At 44.2% G+C, this 21,596-nt stretch overlaps 1 protein-coding gene and 1 pseudogene across 1 annotated transcript; one reads left to right on the forward strand and one right to left on the reverse strand.

Moving 5' to 3' along the window:
* Positions 1–228: 228 nt before the first annotated feature.
* LOC113883793 (endogenous retrovirus group 3 member 1 Env polyprotein-like) lies at positions 229–4,691 on the reverse strand. Its single transcript, XM_027527793.1, has 2 exons — positions 4,141–4,691; positions 229–1,391 (listed from the first exon to the last, which is right to left on the reverse strand). The coding sequence occupies exon 2, from the start codon at positions 1,272–1,274 to the stop codon at positions 342–344; it is 933 nt and encodes a 310-aa protein (XP_027383594.1). The 5' UTR covers positions 1,275–1,391; positions 4,141–4,691; the 3' UTR covers positions 229–341.
* A 16,653-nt stretch (positions 4,692–21,344) lies between these two features.
* Positions 21,345–21,596, forward strand: LOC113883566 (annotated as a pseudogene).

The raw sequence follows: 21,596 nt of genomic DNA on the forward strand, positions 1-21,596 counted from the left end.
TTAGGCTCTGTATAGTTTGGGCTTCCCCACCAATCAGAAGTGTGAGTAATTGCATTATAATATTTTTTGGCCAAGACAAGAGAGGTTTCCTACCAGAACGTTGAATAATGGGCCCCACTGCCCCTGAGTTGTTGAAGGGTCTCTGCGGGTCTAATTCTTTAGCTTCCTAGGCCCATGGTTCTCCTGTATTAATTCCGCCCCCCCCGCCCCCCCCCCCCCCCCCCCCCCCCCCCCACATAGCAAGAATGGTTACATAGCAAGAAGAAACCAGTAATGTCTGGGCTATTTTTAATAACAGATTTTTAAGATTTTAAGATTTTTAAGATTTTAAGAACAGATTTTTAGTTTTGACTGAAATTGTAGGGGGGACCACTTTCTATCTCTTCATGAAAAGAATGGAAGACCTTGTGTAAAGAAGTCTGCTGTGGAACAGAAATACGGCGGAACTCTAACACAGTTCCTGGGTCAGCACCTGTCCCATAGATATAAATACCGATTTTGACACCATTTTTCCATTTTGAGTCTTTGGGGTTGAAGATAGTGAAATTGACAGGATTACATGTCCCTCGTTTACAACTGGGGCTCGCAGTTCCCTTTTGAAGGCCAGCTATCTTGCTTTTATCTCCCCAGGTTGCCCACATGACACAGCTCCAGTAAGGGCAGTAAAACCAGCGGTCACCATAGCAGTAGGAGCTGGGGGATGCTAATGGACACATATATTTGTCATTGTGTGTGTATGTCTGTTCCCATGATAAGCTCCCGCAATTTGTAACATTCTTGGGGTTTTTGTCAATAGCAGCGCATACATCAAAGTACACCGACACTGGAAGGTCTAAATTTTCAATTCGTGTCTGGTTAATCAGAATCCCTCCTTCTTGGTGCCTAACCTCTAACCGATCTTCAGTGGGGAGGGACAGGTGGTTAAAACAAATTTGTCTGTTTTCTTGTAGACAAATAGAATAGGTTGTTTTATTATGTACACAGGTTCCTTGGACCTCTCCTTCACAGGAGAAGTGAATATAGTAAAACAAGGTCCAAGTGACCCCCTGACCTGATCTAGTCATGCGTATGCATGGAGTACATGAGGGGTCTATTTTACTTTCTAATGCACTACAGCTCAGCAGGATATAAACCGCTATTACACTAAACATTTGAGTGCACTTAATAAACCCATTCCTTTTGGGTAGATTATAGCCAAAGCAACCCCTCGTGTTTGACCCACAGAAAGCATCAAAGCCAGTGGTGCAACCAGTCCCTACTGGGCAGGGTGCCATTGTAACCCTGACTCTCAGATGTCCCTCGTTGAATTCCTCAAGCTTCTGCCATGCGTGGACCAGCCAGCCCTGGAGTGACTGGAGCAGGGCTGAAGATCTTGGGCAGGATTCAGGTGCCTATGAAAGAAAACCAGAAGCGTCTGGTTCAGATGAGCCTCAGCAGTCCAGGTTTCTTGCCCTTCTAGAGGTGCTGTTCTCTTCACTCGGCTTTGGTGAATCCACGGGATGACACCTGTGACCTTAACAGCAGTAGGGGTCACCAGGACGACCCTATGAAGGCCTGTCCAGACTGGCTGAAGTGATTCCTTTTCCCAGTCTTTAACCCATACCTCATCTCCTGATGGATAGGGATGAACCCAATTGCCCAAAGGAATGGAAATCCTTCCTAAGGTTTCTCAAGTGATATGGTGGAAGAGTTTTCCCAGGGTCTGGAGGTGTCGGGACATCTCAAGGTCAGCTAGTTGTTGGGGTCTCCCTTGAGCTTCCCTATCACTGGGGGTGGTCTCCCATATAAGATCTCAAAGGGAGAAGAGCCTGAGGCCCTCAAGGTGCACCAGGCTCAAGCCAGGGGTAGGGGTAGCATGTCAACCCAAGGTAACTGGGTAGCGGAGCTTAGCTAACATAGTCTTGAGGGTCCAGTTCATGCACTCAGCTCTCTCTGAGCTTTGTAGCCTGTAAGCGGTATGGAGTTTTCAGTGTGAAGCTTTCATTTGACTCTCAGTGTCTTGAACAAAGTGTGGTTTATCTCAGACACAAAGGCTGGCTCGTTGTCAGACCCTATGGAGAGGGGTAACCCTGGCCTGTTGTCAGACCCTATGGAGAGGGGTAGCCCATATCTCAGGATTGTGTCTCTTAGCAGGGCCTGGCAACCTCTTGTGCCCATTCAGTGTGTGTGGGAGGGGTAGACCTCACCCCATCCTGAGTAGGTGAAGACCACCACAAGTAAACATGTATAGCCCCTGCGAGGCTTGACTTCAGTAGAGTCCATTTCTGATGATGCCTGTGACTGTGCCCAGGGAAGATGAATGGCTCTCTATTCTTCAGGGAGAGAACAAACAAATCCAACCAGCCTGCTAAAAGAGTTCCCTGCTGTCTGGGCAGAAAAGGGGTCCCCAGGTTTGGCCAAAAACCATGCACCCATCATGGTGGATCTGAGGCCAGGGGCCATCCTGTCAGACAGAGGCAATATCTAGTACCACGGAAAGCACACCTGGGAATTTGGGACCAAGCCTATGCAATGCTGAAGTTCTGATTGAGTGTCAGGTTCCCTGGATCACTCTGCTGCTACCAGTCAAGAAGCCTGGAGGGAACGACTATCGCCCCATCCAGGACCTCTGCACCATCAACGCAGTAATCCCTATCCATCCAGTGGTCCTGAACTGAACCCAAGGAGGTAGCTGATTGGCAATTTGCAACCAGGAATCTATGTGTGGAAATCGGTCTGGGTGCCTGGGGGTCCCTGTCACCACTCAGTATACAGCTCTGACTATAGGAAGGTCTAGAGCACCCTTTGCAGGCCATCTCACCCGGAAGGTGGGCCATTCTGACTCACACAGGGTGCGGAGCTTTCTCAAGGTCATCCTAACCCCATCTTAACCCTGAGGTCATCTTAACCCGTTGGGGTTAAGGAAAAACCCTTCTTAAAAATTTTATCATACAGTATAAAACAGTTGGCTTAGAGGAGCTTCCCCCCATATTGACAAATGTAATCCACCTTCTTTGGCTAGGAAGGAAAGGGGGACTACACAGGAAGGGCCTCATCTAAGGGAGACCTAGGTAGCACTGATGTCACCAGTCCTGGAAGGCCCAGTATTCCCAGATAGCACAATTATATGCCTCTTTGAAGATGGCCCTGATCGTTAAATGCCTCAGGGAGACAGGACCCAAAGGAGGTGGTCCCTTGTAATGGGATTCACAGAGGAATAATTTCAGGTGGGGCTCCAGAGGGGATCTGGGGTGACTGACCCTCTCGAGGGTGCTAAGCTGGCAGAGAGAGCAGTACGTGTACTCCTCGCCTAAGCGGAGGGCCTGAAATCCTTGGGGAATCAGGGGATTATGAAAGAAAAGGTGACAGAGGAAGGCAGCCTTATAATGAAAATCCAAAAGTATGCAGGAGCATGTCAGAGTTGCCACTCCACATGGGCTGGCTCAGGGGACCAAGAGAGAGGGAGGTACAGATCTGTTTGGAAAAAGGGACAAGTTTTTCGAGAAAAACCCAATTTCTCAATAAGTCAGCTCAAAGAGTCAACTGATGGAAGGGGAGAGTGAGCCTTAAAAATTTTAAGAAAGTAATTTTGGCAGAGGGCCCTAGGGCAAAAGGACCATTTGGACATATGCAACTTCTAAATCAAATCAGTAACCAATTGTTCCCCTCCCTGTGTATCCTGCCCTGCGTTGGTGGCACAAAGACAAACAAGGGTGGGTGCCCCCTCAAAAGAGGAGACCATTCAGGTGCCCACCTGGCCACGTTCCCGTGGGGAACTTAGGTATCTCTTAGCCTTGGTGGGTCAGTATAAGCCCCTGACCAGGATCTGACTTGCAGGAAGGGACTGGGTCCCCCAGAGACAGACACCACTCTGAGCCGTATGATGTTACCACGGAACTGCAGGTTAGGGCCCACTCAGACTCTGTAGCCACGACGGCCATGGAGCCACACAATCGCCCTGGAGCAAGGGTGAACCAGAGTGTTCACTCACACACATGTTCAGTTCAGAGTTTATCACAGTGCCTCCCCACTCTGGAAAGGTCCCTAACTGGTGGTCTTCTTACTGAAGACCGTAGGAGGTGATTAAATTCCTCTTCCATCCAGAGACAGGTCTTGGCTGGGTAGTGTGCCCCAGGGCCTTACCTTATCCTGGGGCCTTACCTGGCTAGTTGGTCTGCCCCTCCAATGAGTCTGGTCAGGGTTCAGCTGTTTGGAAAGTCAGAACACCAGTCTCAAAGAGAACCCAGAAAACCGTCAGGTGGCATGCCGCCTTGGTCGTCTCAGAGTTCCTCTGCTCTGGCCTGGCTGAGCCACCGGTCTGGCAGCTCAAGGGGCTGGTGTGGTTGGAATCTCACTGACACCTCCAGAAATACTGCAGGAGTTGGACCGTCGAGAACCCAAGCACCACTCTTGGAGGGTTGGAGAACTCAGGTTTATTGAGCTGGTGGTCCCAGATGAGCTAATGCTCTGAAGTTCTGGGGCCCTGAGCTCAGGGTGAGCTTTACTCTTACAGGGTCAGTATACACAAGTACAGCTGGTTGATTGGTTACCTGGTTGCTATCGGCTATGAGCAGTTACAGAGCACAGGAATTGGTATGGCTTACATGCAGGGAATTTCCAGACAGAAACTCACAGAAGCAGGAACAGAACATTCCATGCTTATCAGGGTATCTTATGGTTACATATGGGCTTCGCTCGGAGAAGGCAATGGCACCCCACTCCAGTACTCTTGCCTGGAAAATCCCATGAACAGAGAAGCCTGGTAGACTACGGTCCATGGGATCACAAAGAGTCGGATATGACTGAGAGACTTCACTTTCTTTCTTTCTATGGTTACATATAGTTGATTGCTAGATCATCTTGTTCCTTGCTCAGCGCAGCAAGCATCTTACAGAAGCAGAACGAGCATGAAATTATTTCTAGTTGAGTGTAAGTTTGAAATTTTCCTCTTCAGTGTCACATCCCTGGAACCTGTGCAGACTTGTGTCCCAGGGCTGGAGTATCTTGGATCTGAGGGGGCTAGTGAGATGTGCCTGGCAATGAGCCCTCTACCAAAACACCTGGAGACTCTCCAGCTTCAAGGGTTGGGTGAGGTCCTCCTGCAGCCAACCCAAGCCTACTGCACCCAAAGGATGCTGGAATTTGGGGATGGAAGAGCTTTGAAAAGTCCTCGGGGCTCCAAGGCTCTTGGTGGTGGAGATCCCAACTCCAACCTGGTTCTTGGGGGTCACCCCACCTGCAGATGACATCACCCTCTGCAGAGTGAAGTTGCAGGAATTAGCACATGTCTGGGAAATAAAGGTTAAGGGACAAGAAATCAAGAGACAAAATTCACCCTGGCTGTCTGTTACTTCTGCCACATTCTGCTCAAATTGACAATCCAGGAGCAAGGATTTCCCTTAGGCTCTGGTTGCCTAAGTCACAAGAGTTGGGCAGGAAGAAATGCTGCTGCTTTGTCGCCATTTCCTATAACAACTTTAAAACTGGTGCTAGTGATCTCTGAATGTTCACAAGGCATGTGGGACTGGAAAGGACACCTGCCCTCAATAAAATCCTTGGGGTAAATCACCAAAAAAGGAATCCAAAACTGGGTCGATGTTCAAGAAGACAATTTCAACAGTAAACTATACTCACATGTATTAGATCAAAAAGCACATGGAAACATACTCCACATGACTAATTATCAAATCAATGCAAATCAAAACAACACTGAGGAATCACCTCACCATGGTCAGAATGGCCATCATCAGAAAGAGCCACAAAGATTAAATGCTGCAGAGCTTGGAAACAAAAGGGAATCTTCCTACGCTCTTGGTGGGGGTGTAAATGTGTTCAGTCACTATAGAAAACAGCAAGGAGGTTCCTTAAAAAACTCAACACACAGGCACTATGTGATCCAGCAATCCCATTCTTGGGCTCAGATATGGAAAAAATCATAATTTGAAATGACTTGTGCACCCCTATACTCAGACCAGCACTATTTACTAGGGCCGAGATAGAGAATCAACCAAGGCCAGAGACTGAAAAATGAAGACTAAGTGAGACAAATAGACACTGGAATACTCCTCACTCATAAAATAGAATTAAATAATGCCATCGACAGTAGCAAAGATGGACAAAGATATTACCATGTGCAGTGAAGTAAATCAGAGAAAGAGAGAGAAATATCATCAGATACCACCTACCAGTGGAATCTGTCCATTTATACCAATGAACTACTATACAAAACAGAAACAGACTTACAAACTTCACAAACCAACTTATGATTACCAAAAAAAAAAAAAATTAGAAGGAAAATTCAGACTTTTGCATTATCACATACACACTAATATGTATCCATTAGATAGATAATCAGAAAGGACATACTGAGTTGCACAGAGAATGCTACTGAACACAATTTTCAGAGCAAGAATAGATATACATCTATACATATCTGAATAAAGCTCTTTGACACCTAAGAAACACATTGGAAATCCGATCTTTTCCAGTCCTGTGGCCACTGCTGAGTTTTCCCAATTTGCTGACATATTGAATGCAGCACTTTCACAGCATCATCTTTAAGGATTGAAACAGTTCAATTGGAATTCCATCACCTCCACTAGCTTTTTGTTCGTAGTGATGCTTCCTAAGGCCCCCTTGACTTCACACACAGGATGTCTTGCTCTAGGTGAATGATCACACAATCATGGATATCTGGGCCATTAAGATCTTCTTTGTATAGTTCTGTAAATTCTCGCCACCTCTTCTTAACCTCATCTGCTTCTGTTAGATCCATACTGTTTCTGTCCTTTATTGTGTCCATCTTTGAGTGGAATGTTCCCTTGGTATCAAATGGCCTGTGCAGCTGTAAATGACACCTGCCCTCAAGTAATGTCCCCAGGAATATCATCCCAAAAGATTTCAGCTGCTGCTGCTGCTAAGTCGCCTCAGTCGTGTCTGACTCTGTGTGACCCCATAGACGGCAGCCCACCAGGCTCCCCCATCCCTGGGATTCTCCAGGCAAGAACACTGGAGTGGGTTGCCATTTCCTTCTCCAAAGCATGAAAGTGAAAAGTGAAAGTGAAGTCGCTCAGTCATGTCCGACTCTTCGTGACCCCATGGACTGCAGCCTTCCAGGCTCCTCTGTTCATGGGATTTTCCAGGCAAGAGTACTGGAGTGGGGTGCCATTGATTCTCCAAAAGATTTCAGAGTGGAGTCCAATTTCAAGAAGCCAATTTGAAGAGGTCAACAGTATTCACACTGTTTAAAGTCCAGAAGCACCTGAAATATACTGCTTATAACAAACTCCTAAAACAATGCCAAGCAAAACCACCACGAGGAATCACCTCATGTGGCTCAGAAAGACCCGCATCAAAAAGGTCTATTAAAAGGAAGTCCTGCAGGGGGCTTAGGGAAAAAGGAATCCTCCTTTTCTCCTTGTTGGGATGTAAATGGGTATAGGAAGTATGGGAAGAGGTATGAGTTTCCTTAAAAAAACAAAAACAAAAAACTAAGCATAGGGGAACCATGTGATTGGTGAATCCCACTCTCCCACTCCTGGGCTTAGATCCAGAGAAAATGTGAATTTGAGATGACACATGCAGCCCTGTTTTCAGGGCAGTGCGATTTACAAGAGCCAAGACATTGGAATGAAATCAAGTGTGTCAGGACAGAAAAATGAGGTCTAATTAACACACCTCTCCACTGCAATCTGCTATTATAGAAAACAGAGCAGAATAGTGAAAGCAGCCTCAGCATGGATGGAAGAGATCGGGATACTAAGGGAACTGAGTCAGAAACAGAAACACAAACATCACAAGATGTCCCGAACTGGTGGATCTAAAAATTCACACAAAGGAACCACTTTACACAAAGAAACAGACTCAGAAACTTAAATAACTTCTGATTCTCAGAAAGAAAATATGAGGGCACAGGGAGAAATTAAGAGGTTGGAATAAACATCTACAGATGAATCTATTTCAAATAGATAAGCTACACAAACATATTGAATACCACAGGAAAAGTTAAGAACACCTCGTAATCATCGTAAAGAAAAAAATTTCCCCAAAACTAATGAAAGTCTGGGTGGAACCGAATCAAGTTCTTGTACACCAGAAACAAACAACACAAAAGATTCCTACACCCGTACACAATAATAATGAAATTGCAGCAGTAAACAACAAGAGTGGGGCCTGAAGACATGCTGTCACCTTCTGTTTTTTTTTTTTTTTTTGCCATAAAACCACTTGCAAAGCTATGCTCACGGGCACTCAATACTCCCAAAGGCCACTGGGCATCAGTGAGAAAAACCTCCCCTCAGGCAATGTCCTAGGGCTGGTCAGCCAAAACGATTTTAAACCTGGGCAGACCTTAAAGAAGCTGATTTCAAAAGGCTAGTTTCAATCATGCCATTTTAAACAAGTCTCATGAAAAGTTGTCAACACCGTTAAGTATTAGATAAATGGAAATCAGAACCACCACCAGGTATCACCTTGCACACATCAGAATGGTCACTGTCAAAACCTCCCCAGACAGTAAGTTGTGGAGGGCTGTGGACACAAGGGAATCCTCCTCCACCTCAGTTGAGGATGTAAACGGTAAGAGCCCTGATGGAGGGCAGTGCAGAGGTTCCTTAAACAATGTAGCTGAGAATGAGATGGGAAGATTTCCTCACACCCTATACCAAAGTGAAAGTGAAGTCGCTCAGTCGTATCCGACTCTTTGCGACCCCATGGAATGCAGCCTACCAGGCTCCTCCATCCATGAGATTCTCCAGGCAAGAATACTGGAGTGGGTTGCCATTTCCTTCTCCAAAAGCAACTACAAATAATTAAAAGTGTCAAGTGTAGACACCGATCCTAGGAAACCTGGAGGAATATATTAAAAAAAATGGAAGAATCTCAGGTCGCATTCTATGTAAAGAATATGTGTGATGATGAAGGAGACGAAAGAGACACTCGTTCGATTCCTGGGTGGGGAAGATGCACTGGAGGAGGCCATGGCAACCCACTTCAGTATTCTTCCCTGGAATACTACAGACAGAGGAGCCTGGCAGGCCACAGCACATGGGGTCCCATAGGATCAAACAGGACTGAAGTGACTAAGCATGCATGCATGCATATTGGAAGAACATGCTTTGTCTTAAATCGCATTAAGGAACATTTTCATGGACCTCTAAGAATAATGAAAATAAATCAGAAATAAGAAAACACGACCTAATTACCCTTAAAGCCATTTGCACAGAAAAGGAAACCCTAAAAGACAACACTCAGAATAGGAAAAATATTGGCAAAGATGCACACAAGGAATTTGTCTTCAAAATACACAAACAGCATGGGAAGTGCCATATCAGAAATACAAACAACCTCTCCTCATTTAAAAAAAAAAAAATTGGCCAGAATAGAAAATGAGATCACTTTTAGGAACAAGTACAGATTGCATTAGACATGTGGAAAATGTTCAACATCCCTATGAATGGATACAAGTGAACTTCTTTAGCAAAGAGAAACAGCCTCAGAGAATGAGAAGAAAAACCTATGTTGACCAAAAAAAGAAAGGTGAGTTGGAAGGTGAAATGAACTGGATCAGACTAACATGTGCTCACTAGTATCAGAGAAAGAACCCAAAGAAAATCACTATGTAACACAAGAAACCCTACTCAACCTTCCATAGCAACCATCTGGAAAAAGAAGCTGAAGAAGGACCTTTGTTTCTATCTCTAAGTGAACCAAATTGCTGTAGATGAAAAACAAGAAAAAAGGCAAAAAACTCCCAAAAAACAGCCCACACAAAACAGTGCCCAAGCTTGTGATTAACCTGTACATCCAAGTCCCAAATATAGAAGAAAAAAGGGAAAAAATGCAGAATTTCTTTCCCTCAAGCCACTCTAACGTGAGCGGAGTCGCATCCCTGGAGCCTGAGAGACGGGGGCCCCAAGGCTGGAATGCGGAATGCTGAGGGAGCCTGCAGCATGTGGATGCCAGTGTGACCCCAGATGGACCTGGAGTGGCTCGTGCCATGCTGTCTCCTTGAGCCCACCAAAGTCTGGATATTGGCTGGCCTTCCTCGAGGAAATCCTATCGAACTGTACCCAAATGCAGTGGAACCTCTGGTCTGTAATAGATTTCCAAACACCCTGGGCTCCACGTGTCCCTTGGACTGAGGATTTCAACACTGGCACCTTTCTTAGTGTGACCTAGCTATGGATTGGAGAAGGCAATGGCACCCCACTCCAGTACTCTTGCCTGGAAAATCCCATGGACGGAGGAGCCTGGTGGGCTTCAGTCTGTGGGGTCTCGAAGAGTCGGACACGACTGAGCGACTTCACTTTCACTCTTCACTTTCATGCATTGGAGAAGGAAATGGCAACCCACTCCAGTGTTCTTGTCTGGAGAATCCCAGGGACCGGGGAGCCTGGTGGGCTGCCGTCTATGGGGTCACACAGAGTCAGACACAACTGAAGCGACTTCGCAGAAGTAGCAGCAGCAGCAGAACTAATACAGATTGCAGTAGACATGTGGAAAATGTTCAACATCCCTATGAATGGATACAAATGAACTTCTTTAGCAAAGAGTAACAGCCTCAGAGAATAAGAAGAAAAACGTATGTTGACCAAAAAAAGAAAGGTGAGTTGGAAGGTGAAATGAACTGGATCAGACTAACATGTGCTCACTAGTATCAGAGAAAGAACCCAAAGAAAACCAGTATGTAACACAAGATACCCTACTCAACCTTCCATAGCAACCATCTGGAAAAAGAAGCTGAAGAAGAACCTTTGTTTCTATCTCTAAGTGAACCAAATTGCTGTAGATGAAAAACAAGAAAAAAGGCAAAAAAACTCCCAAAAAACAGCCCACACAAAACAGTGCCCAAGCTTGTGATTAACCTGTACATCCAAGTCCCAAATATAGAAGAAAAAAGGGAAAAAATGCAGAATTTCTTTCCCTCAAGCCACTCTAACGTGAGCGGAGTCACATCCCTGGAGCCTGAGAGACGGGGGCCCCAAGGCTGGAATGCGGAATGCTGAGGGAGCCTGCAGCATGTGGATGCCAGTGTGACCCCAGATGGACCTGGAGTGGCTCGTGCCATGCTGTCTCCTTGAGCCCACCAAAGTCTGGATATTGGCTGGCCTTCCTCGAGGAAATCCTAGCGAACTGCACTCAAATGCAGTGGAACCTCTGGTCTGTAATAGATTTCCAAACACCCTGGGCTCCAAGTGTCCCTGGGACTGAGGATTTCAACACCGGCACCTTTCTTAGTATGACCTCAGCTATGGATTATCCCACTTTTGGCAGTGTGGTTTTGCAGGAGTTCGGGTGAGTCCTGGGACTCAAGGCTAAGGGGGAAGAAGTAATGAGACACAAGCCTTGGGTGTTTCTCCTGGTTCACTGACTCTCATTGGCAGTACTCACAAAAAGCTCTGCTTGCCCAAGGACCCAGAGTCAGGCATGAAGACGTGCCACCGCCTTGTGGTCACGTCCTCTAACAACTACTTTAAGATTCCTGCTCAATGGCTCTTACCGGTCAAAAGGCCTCAGTTCAGTGCAGTTCAGTGGCTCAGTTGTGCCCGACTCTTTGCGACACCACGGACTGCAGCACACCAGGCTTCCCTGAGATGGTCCATCACCAACTCCCAGAGCTCACTCAGACTCACGTCCATCAAGTTGGTGATGCCATCCAACCATCTCATCCCCTGTCATCCACTTTTCCTTCTGCCTTGGATCTTTCCCAGCAGCAAGGTCTTTTCCAAGAGTCAGTTCTCTGCATCAGGTGGCCAGAGTATTGGAGCCTCAGCGTCATCATCAGTTGTGAATATTCTTTGGAAGGAATATTCAGGACTGATCTCTTGTAGGATGGAAGGTTGGATCTCCTTGCTGTCCAAGGAACTCTCAAGAATTTTGTCCAATATTACAGTTCAAAAGCATCAATTATTTGGCACTCAGCTTTCTTTATGGTCCAAATCTCACATCCATACACAACTCCTGTAAAACCTTTGAAAAACCTTCCTGAAAAACTTTGATTAGACGGACGTTTGTCAGCAGAGATTTCTGCTTTTTAATATGTTGTCTAGGTTGGTCATAGCTCTTCTTCCAAGGAGCAAGCGTCTTTTAATTTCATGGCTGCAATCACCATGTGCAGTGATTTTGGAGTCCAAGAAAATAAAGTCTGTCACTGTTTCCATTGTTTCCCCATTTCTTTGCCAAGAAGTGATGGGACTGGATGCCATGATCTTCATTTTTTGAATGTTGAACTTTAGGCCAGCTTTTTCTCCCTCCTCCTTCACTTCAACAAGAGGCTGTTTAGTTGCTCTTCACTGTCTGTCATAAGGGTGATGTCATGTGCAAATCTGAGGTATTGATATAATTTCTCATGGCAGTCTTAATTCCAGCTGTGCTTCATCCACCCTGACATTTCACATGATGTATTTTGCATATAAATTAAATAACCACGGTGAAAATGCACCCCCTTGACATACTCCTTTCCCAACTTGCAACCAGTCTGCTGTTGCATGTCCAGGTCTAACTGTTGCTTCGTGATCTGCATCTGCATTTTTCAGGAGGCAGGTAACGTGGCCAGGTATGCCCAAATCTTTAACAATTTTACCTAGTTTTTTTGTGATTCAAGCAGTGAATGACTTCAGTGTAGTCCATGAGGCAGAAGCAAAGGTTTTTCTGGAGTTCTCTTGCTTTTTCTATGATCCAATGGATGTTGGCAATTTGATCTCTGGTTCCGCTGCCTTTTCTAAATCCACCTTGAACATCTGGGAGTTCTCAGTTCCTGTACTGTTGAAGCCTAGCTTGGAGAAGTTTGAGCATTACTTTGCTAGCCTGTGACATCAATGCAATTATTTGGGAGTTTGAACATTCTTTGGCATTGCCCTTCTTTGGGAGTGGAATGAAACCTGAGCTTTTCCAGTCCTGTGGCCACTGAGAATTTTCCAAATTTGCTGGCATATTGAGTTCAACACTTTCACAGCATCATGTTTAAGGATTTCAAATAGCTCGGCTGGAATTCCAGCAGTTACAGTAGTGTTGTTTGTAGTGGTGCTTCCTAACCCCCCCTGACTTTGAACTCCAGGATGTCTGGCTCTAGGTGAACGATCACACCATTCTGCTTATCCGGGTCATTAAGATCTTCTTTGTATAGTTCTTCTGTGAATTCTTGCCACCTCTTCTTAACATCATCTGCTTCTGTTAGGTCCATACTGTTTCTGTCCTTTATTGTGCCCATCTTTGCATGGAAATTTCCCTTGGTATCAAATGGCCTGTGCAGTTGTAAATGACACCTGCCGTCAAGTAATGTCCCTAAGAAAATCATCCTAAAAGATTTCAAATTGGGGCTTAATTTTAAGAAGCCAATTTCAAGAGGTCAGTAGTACTTAGACTGTCTAAGGTCCAGAAGCACCTGAAGATACTCCACATCACGAACTCCTAAAACAATGCCAATCAAAACCACCACGAGGAATCACCTCACGTGGCTCAGAATGACCCGCATCAAAAAGGTCTATTAAAAGGAAGTCCTGCAGGGGGCTTAGGGAAAAAGGAATCCTCCTTTTCTCCTTGTTGGGATGTAAATGGGTATAGGAAGTATGGGTAGAGGCATGAGTTTCCTTAAAAAAAAAAAAGGACAAAACTAAGGATAGGGGAACCATGTGACTGGTGAATCCTACTCTCCCACTCCTGGGGTAGATCCAGAGAAAATGTGAATTAGAGATGACACATGCACCCTTGTTTTCAGGGCAGCACGATTTACAAGAGCCAAGACATTGGAATGAAATCAAGTTTGTCAGGGCAAAAAAATGAGGTCTAAGTAGCTCACCTCTCCACTGCAATCTGCTATTATAGAAAACAGAGCAGAATAGTGAAAGCGGCCTCAGCATGGATGGAAGAGATCGGGATACTAAGGGAACTGAGTCAGAAACAGAAACACACATATCACAAGATGTCCCGAACTGGTGGATCTAAAAATTCACACAAAGGAACTACTTTACACAAAGAAACACACTCAGAAACTTAAATAACTTCTGATTCTCAGAAAGAAAATATGAGGGCACAGGGAGAAATTAAGAGGTTGGAATAAACATCTACAGATGAATCTATTTCAAATAGATAAGCTACACAAACATACTGAATACCTAGGAAAAGTTAAGGACACTTTGTAATCATCGTAAAGAAAAATATCTCCCCAAAACTAATGAAAGTCTGGGTGGAACCGAATCAAGTTCTTGTACACCAGAAACAAACATCACAAAAGAATCCTACACCCGTACACAATAATAATGAAATTGCAGCAGTAAACAACAAGAGTGGGGCCTGAAGACATGCTGTCACCTTCTGGTTTTTTGCCATAAAACCACTGGCAAAGCTATGCTCACGGGCACTCAATACTCCTAAAGGCCACTGGGCGTCAGTGAGAAAAACCTCCCCTCAGGCAATGTCCTAGGGCTGGTCAGCCAAAACGATTTTAAACCTGGGCAGACCTTAAAGAAGCTGATTTCAAAAGGCTAGTTTCAATCATGCCATTTTAAACAAGTCTCATGAAAAGTTGTCAACACTGTTAAGTATTAGATAAATGGAAATCAGAACCACCACCAGGTATCACCTTGCACACATCAGAATGGTCACTGTCAAAACCTCCCCAGACAGTAAGTTGTGGAGGGCTGTGGACACAAGGGAACCCTCCTCCACCGCAGTTGAGGATGTAAACGGTAAGAGCCCTGATGGAGGGCAGTGTAGAGGTTCCTTAAACAATGTAGCTGAGAATGAGATGGGAAGATTTCCTCACACCATATACCAAAAGCAACGACAAATAATTAAAAGTGTCAAGTGTAGGCAGGGATCCTAGGAAACCTTGAGGAATATATCACAAAGGACGGGAGTATCTCAGGTCACATTCTATGCTAAGAACCTGTCTGACGATGCAGGAGACATAAGAGACAAGGGTTCGATTCCTGGGTGGGGAAGATGCACTGGAGGAGGCCATGGCAACCCACTTCAGTATTCTTCCCTGGAATACTACAGAGGAGCCTGGCAGGCTACAGCACATGGGGTCCCACAGGATCAAACAGGACTGAAGTGACTAAGCACGCATGCATGCATATTGGAAGAACATGCTTTGCCTTAAATCGCATTAAGGAACATTTTCATGGACCTCTAAGAATAATGAAAATAAATCAGAAACAAGAAAACATGACCTAATTACCCTTAAAGCCATTTGCACAGAAAAGGAAACCCTAAAAGACAACCCTCAGAATAGGAAAAATAGTAACAGACGAAGACACCCACAAGGGATTTGTCTCCAAAACACACAAACAGCACATGCAGCTACATTTTGGAAATACAAACAACCTCCCCTGGTCAAAACAAAGCAGAACAAAACAATGGGTCAGAATAGAAAAGGAGATTTCTTTTAGGAACAAATACAGATTGCATTAGACACAGGGAAAATATTCAGTATCCCTATGAACGGATACAAATGAACTGTTTAGCAAAGAGAAACAGCCTCAGAGAATGAGAAGAAAAACCTATGTTTACCAAAAAAAGAAAGGTGGGTGGCAGGGTGAAATGAACTGGTTCAGACTAACATGTGCTCACTAGTATAAAAACAAAACAAAGCAAAACAGCAAAGAAACCCAGTATGTAACACAAGAAATTCTACTCAACACTCCATAGCAACCCATCTGGAAAAAGAAGCCAAGAAGAATGTATGTTTCTATCTACATGTAAATCTTGTTGCTGTAGATGAAAAACAAGAAAGAAGGCAAAAAATCAACCAACCAACCAAACAAACAAAAAAAACACAGCCCCCAAGATTGTGACTAACGTGTACAGCCCAGTTCGAATTATAGGACAAACAAGGAAAAAATTTCAGACTTTTTTTCCCTCAAGCCACTCTGACGTGAGCGGAGTCGCATCCTGGAGCCCGAGAGATGGGGGCCCCAAGGCTGGAATGCGGAATGCTGAGGGAGCCTGCAGCATGTGGATGCTAGTGTGACCCCAGATGGACCTGGAGTGGCTCGTGCCGTCTCCTTGAGCCCACCAAAGTCTGGATATTGGCTGGCCTTCCTCGAGGAAATCCAAGCGAACTGCACTCAAATGCAACGGAACCTCTGTTCTGCAAGAGATATCAAAACACCCTGGGCTCCATGTGTCCCTTGGACTGAGGATTTCAACACTGGCACCTTTCTTAATATGACCTCAGTTATGGATTATCGTACCTTTGGCAGTGTGGTTTTGCAGGAGTTCGGATGAGTCCTGGGACTCAAGGGTAAGGGAGAAGAAGTAATGAGACACAAGCCTTGGGTGTTTCTCCTGGTTCACTGACTCTAATTGGCAGTTCTAGCAAAAGGCTCTGCTTGCCCAAGGACCCAGTCAGGCATGAAGACATGCCGCCACCTTGCGGTCACTTCCTGTAACAACAACTTTAAGATTCCTGCTCAAGGGGCTTCAGTTCAGTTCAGTTCAGTTCAGTTGCTCAGTCTGTTCAACCCCACGTACGGCAACACACCAGGTTTCCCTGAGTTGGTCCATCACTAACTCCCAGAGGTTGCTCAAACTCATGTCCATGGAGTCAGTGATGCCATCCAACCATCTCATCGTCAGTCATCCTCTTCCTCCTTCCTTCCATCTTTCCCGGCATCAAGGACTTTTACAGTGAGTCAGTTCTCTGCATCAGGTGACCAGAGTATTGGAGCTTCAGCTTCAGCATCAGTTCTTCCAATAAATATTCAGGATTAATTTCATTTACGATTGACTGGTTGGATCTCTTTACTGTCCAAGGGACTCTCAAGAGTCTTCTCCAACACTAGAGTTCAAAGGCATCAATTCTTTCATGCTCAGCTTTCTTTATGGTCCAAATCTCACATCCATATAAGACTAATGGAAATACAATAGCTTTGACTAGATGAACCTTTGTTGGCAGGGTAACATCTCTGCTTTTTAATATTCTGTCTAGGTTGGTCATAGCTTTTCTTCCAAGGAGCAATCTTTTTTTAATGTCATGGCTGCAATCACCATCTGCAGTGATTTTGGAGCCCAGAAAAATAAAGTCAGCCACTGTTTCCACCGTTTCCCCATCTGTGTGCCATGAAGCGATGGGACCGGATGCCATGATCTTCATTTATTGAATGTTGAGCTTTTAGCCAGCTTTTTTCACTCCCGTCTTTCACTTTCAACAAGAGGCTCTTTAGTTTCTCTTCTCTTTGTGCAGTAAGGGAGGTGTCATCTGCATATTTGAGGTTATTGATATTTCTCCCAGCAATCTTGATTCCAACTTGTGCTTCATCCACCCTGGCGTTTTGCATGTTGTATTCCGCACATAAGTTAAATAAGCAAGGTGAGAATACACAAGCCTTGCTGGTAAGTCGCTTCAGTCGTGTCCGACTCTGTGCGACCCCATAGACGGCAGCCCCTCAGGCTCCCCTGCCCTGGGATTCTCCAGGCAAGAATATTGGAGTGGGTTGCCATTTCCTTCTCCACTGCATAAAGTGAAAAGTCAAAGTGAAGTCGCTCAGTCGTGTCCAACTCTTAGCGACCTCATGGACTGCGGCCCACCAGGCTCCTCCATCCATGGAATTTCCCAGGCAAGAGTACTGGAGTGGGGTGCCATTACCTTCTCCGACACAAGCCTTGATATACTCCTTTCTCAGTTTGCAACCAGTCCATTGTTCCACGTCCAGTTCTAACTGTTGCTTCTTTATCTTCATACATTTTACTCAGGAGGCAGGTAAGATGGTCTGGTCTTCCCATCTCTTTAACAATTTTCCACAGTTTATTGTGATTCGCACAGTCAAAGGCTTTTGTGTAGCCAATGAAGCAGTAGATGTTATCTGAAATGTTGGCAATTTGATCTGTGGTTCCTCTGCATTTTCTAAATGCAACTTGAACATCTGGAAGTTCTTGGTTTGTATATTATTGAAGCCTAGCTTGGAGAATTTGAGCATTACTTTGCTAACATATGAAATGAGAGCAATTTTGTGGCAGTGTGAGCACTCTTTGGGGTTGAAATGAAACCTGACCTTCTCTAGTGCTGTGGCCAGTCCTGGGTTTTCTAAATTTTCTGGCATATTGAGTGCAGCACTTTTGCAGCCTCATCTTTTAGGATTTGAAATAGCTTAGCTGGAATTCCATTACCTCCCCTAGCTTTCTTCATGGTGATGCTTCCTAAGGCCCACTTGACTTTGCATTCCAGAATATCTGGCTCTAGGTGAGTGATGACACCATCATGGTTTTCTGAGTCATTAAGATCTTTTTTGTATAATTCTTCTGAGTGGACATCATTAGATGATCAATACTGAAATCAGGTTGATTATATTCTTTTGAAGAAGATGAAGAAACTCTATATAGTCAGTAAAACAAGATGGGGAGCTGACTATGGCTCAGATCATGAACTCTTTATCACAAAATTTAGACTTAAATTGAAGAAAGTAGGGAAAACCACTAGGCAATTCAGATATGATCTAAGTCAAATCCCTTATGATTTTACAGTGGAATTGACAAATAGATTTAAGGGATTAGATCTGATAGAGTGCCTGAAGTACTGTTTGAGGTTCTCAACATTGTCCAGAAGGTGGTGACCAAAACCATCCCCAAGAAACAGAAATGCAAGAAGGCAAAATGGTTGTCTGAGGAGGTCTTACAAATAGCTGAGAAAGAAGAGATGTGAAAGGAAAAGCAGAAGGGGAAACTTATATCCAACTGAATGCAGAGTTCCAAAGTGTAGCAAAGAGAGAGAAGAAAGCTTTCTTAAGGGAAACCTTAATTTCCTCAAAGAAATAGAGGAAAACAAAAGAATGAGAAAGACTAGAGATCTCTACAAGAAAATTAGAGATACCAAGGGAACATTTCATGAAAAGATGGGCACATTAAATGACAGAAACAGTATGGACCTAACAAGTAGTAGAGATTAAGAAGTTCAGTTCAGTTCAGTTCAGTCACTCAGTCGTGTCCGACTCTTTGTGACCCCATGAACTGCAGCACACCAAGCCTCCCTGTCCATCATCATCTCCCGGAGTTTGCCCAAACTCATGTCCATCGAGTAGGTGATGCCATCCAGCGTTCCCTTCTCCTTCTGCCCCCATCCCCTCCCAGCATCAGGGTCTTTTCCAATGAGTCAACTCTTCGCATGAGGTGGCCAAAGTATTGGAATTTCAATTTCAGCATCAGTCCTTCCAAAGAACACCAGGACTGATCTCCTTTAGGATGGATGGGTTGGATCTCCTTGCAGTCCAAGGGACTCTCAAGAGTCTTCTCCAACACCACAGTTCAAAAGCATCAATTCTTTGGTGCTCAGCTTTCTTCACAGTCCAACTCTCACATCCATACATGACCACTGGAAAAACCATAGCCTTGACTAGACAGACATTTGTTGGCAAAGAAATGTCTCTGCTTTTCAATATGCTATCTAGGTTGGTCATAACTTTCCTTCCAAGGAGTAAGCATCTTTTAATTTCATGCCTGCAATCACCATCTGCAGTGATTTTGGAGCCCCCCAAAATAAAGTCTGACACTGTTTTCACTGTTTCCCCATCTATTTGCCATGGAGTGATGGGACCAGATGCCACAATCTTCGTTTTCTGAATGTTGAGCTTTAAGCCAACTTTTTCACTCTCCTCTTTCATTTTCATCAAGAGGCTTTTGAGTTCCTCTTCACTTTCTGCCATAAAGGTGGTGTCATCTGCATATCTGAGGTTATTGATATTTCTCCTGGCAATCTTGATTCCAGCTTGTGCTTCTTCCAGCCCAGCATTTCTCATGATGTACTCTGCATAGAAGTTAAATAACCAGGGTGACAATATATAGCCTTGACATACTCCTTTTCCTATTTGGAATCAGCCTGTTGTTCCATGTCCAGTTCTAACTGTTGCTTGCTGACCTGCATATAGATTTCTCAAGAGGCAGGTCAGGTGGTCTGGTATTCCCATCTCTTTCAGAATTTTCCACAGTTTATTGTGATCCACACAGTCAAAGGCAGAAAATGAAGGGAAACTAAAGATCCTCTTGATGAAGTTGAAAGAAGAGAGGGTAAAAGCTGGCTTAAAATGCAACATTCAAAAAACTAAGATCATAGCATCTGGTCCCAACGCTTTATGGGAAATAGATGGGGGAAAAAATGGACAGTGACAGACTTTTTATTTCTTGGGCTCCGAAATCACTGCAGATGGTGACTGCAGCCATGAAATGAATAAACATTTTCTCTTTGACATTTGCTCTTTGAAAGCTATGACAAACCTAGACAGCAAATTAAAAAGCAGAGACATAACTTTGCCAACAAAGATCCAAATAGTCAAACCTGTGGTTTTTCCAGGAGTCATGTATGGATGTGACATTTGCACCATAAAGATGGCTGAGTGCCAAAGAACTGTGGCTTTCAAACTGTGGAGCTAGAGAAGACTCTTGAGAGTCCCTAGGACTAGAAGGAGATCAAACCAGTCAATCCTAAAGGAAATCAACGCTGAAGATTCATTGGAAGGAATAATGCTGAAGTTGAAGCTCTAATACTTGCGTCACCTGATGTGAAGCGCCATAATGGAAAAGACCCTCATGCTGGGAAAGACTGAAGGCTGGAGGAGAAGAAGGCAAGAGAGGATAAGATGGTTGGATGGCAATACTAACTAAATGGACATGAGTTGGAGTAAACTCTGGGAGATAAGCAAGGACAAAGAAGCCTGGTGTGCTGCAGTTCATGGGATTGCAGAGAGTGAGATATAACTATTGACTGAACAACAACAACACACCTAAGAATACAGCTAATTATGGCCCTTATTGTGTAATAAAACTCAAAAGAATTTAAAGTGCTCCTAGGTAATTATGTTAGACCTGTAACTACTGAGAATGTAACAAGAAAAATACTTCCTCACTTTCAAATTCAACGACTGACAGAATAATCTCATGTCTAATATACATATAGCCAATAAATACATAGATACAAAATATCAAATGAAGAAATACACTATGAGGAAATAAAATCATTGTGCTGCAGTGAGATGTGGTTATATATGTAACTTGTCATTACTGGATGATATTTTCAATATAGTGGTGTTAACAAAGATATACAAAAATCAATTCTGATATTATATAAAGCCACATGCGCAGTACAAGGCCTATCTCCTTTCTTACAACAAATGAAATGAGCCTTGAAAGTATAGGTGATGAATGTAAGACATAGGAAAACATCTGAATATATCTGAATTAGAAAGTACACAAAAAAGAAAAATAAACTGTAAATGTATGAAAGCAAGCATCAATGTTCATATATGAAAAAAATACCTTTGTAAAAAAATTTTTTTTTAATTAAAAGAGAACACCATTGTGCTGTTGCTTCTAAATCTGATGCATGGGTTCCTAGTGGTCAGTTGTCATGGTTGGTGAGCAGTAACTGAGCCAAGATGCTACAGAATTTTCTTGCTCTCCATCAGATTACTAAAAGGACCATAAGTACTGCTTCAGGCAGGCAGTTTGAAAATAAGTTTCCAAAGAAACAAAAGCTGTTCCAGGAAGATAATGGAATTCCAGTGTATCTGAAGAATGGGATAGCTGATGCCTTCCTGTATAGAGCCACCATGGTTCTTATAGTTGGTGGAATGGCATATGCCATATATGAGCTGGCTGTGGCTTCATTTCCCAAGAAGCAGGATTGA

Source organism: Bos indicus x Bos taurus, chromosome 25 (genome assembly GCF_003369695.1).
Source record: "Bos indicus x Bos taurus breed Angus x Brahman F1 hybrid chromosome 25, Bos_hybrid_MaternalHap_v2.0, whole genome shotgun sequence".
NCBI lineage: Eukaryota > Metazoa > Chordata > Mammalia > Artiodactyla > Bovidae > Bos > Bos indicus x Bos taurus.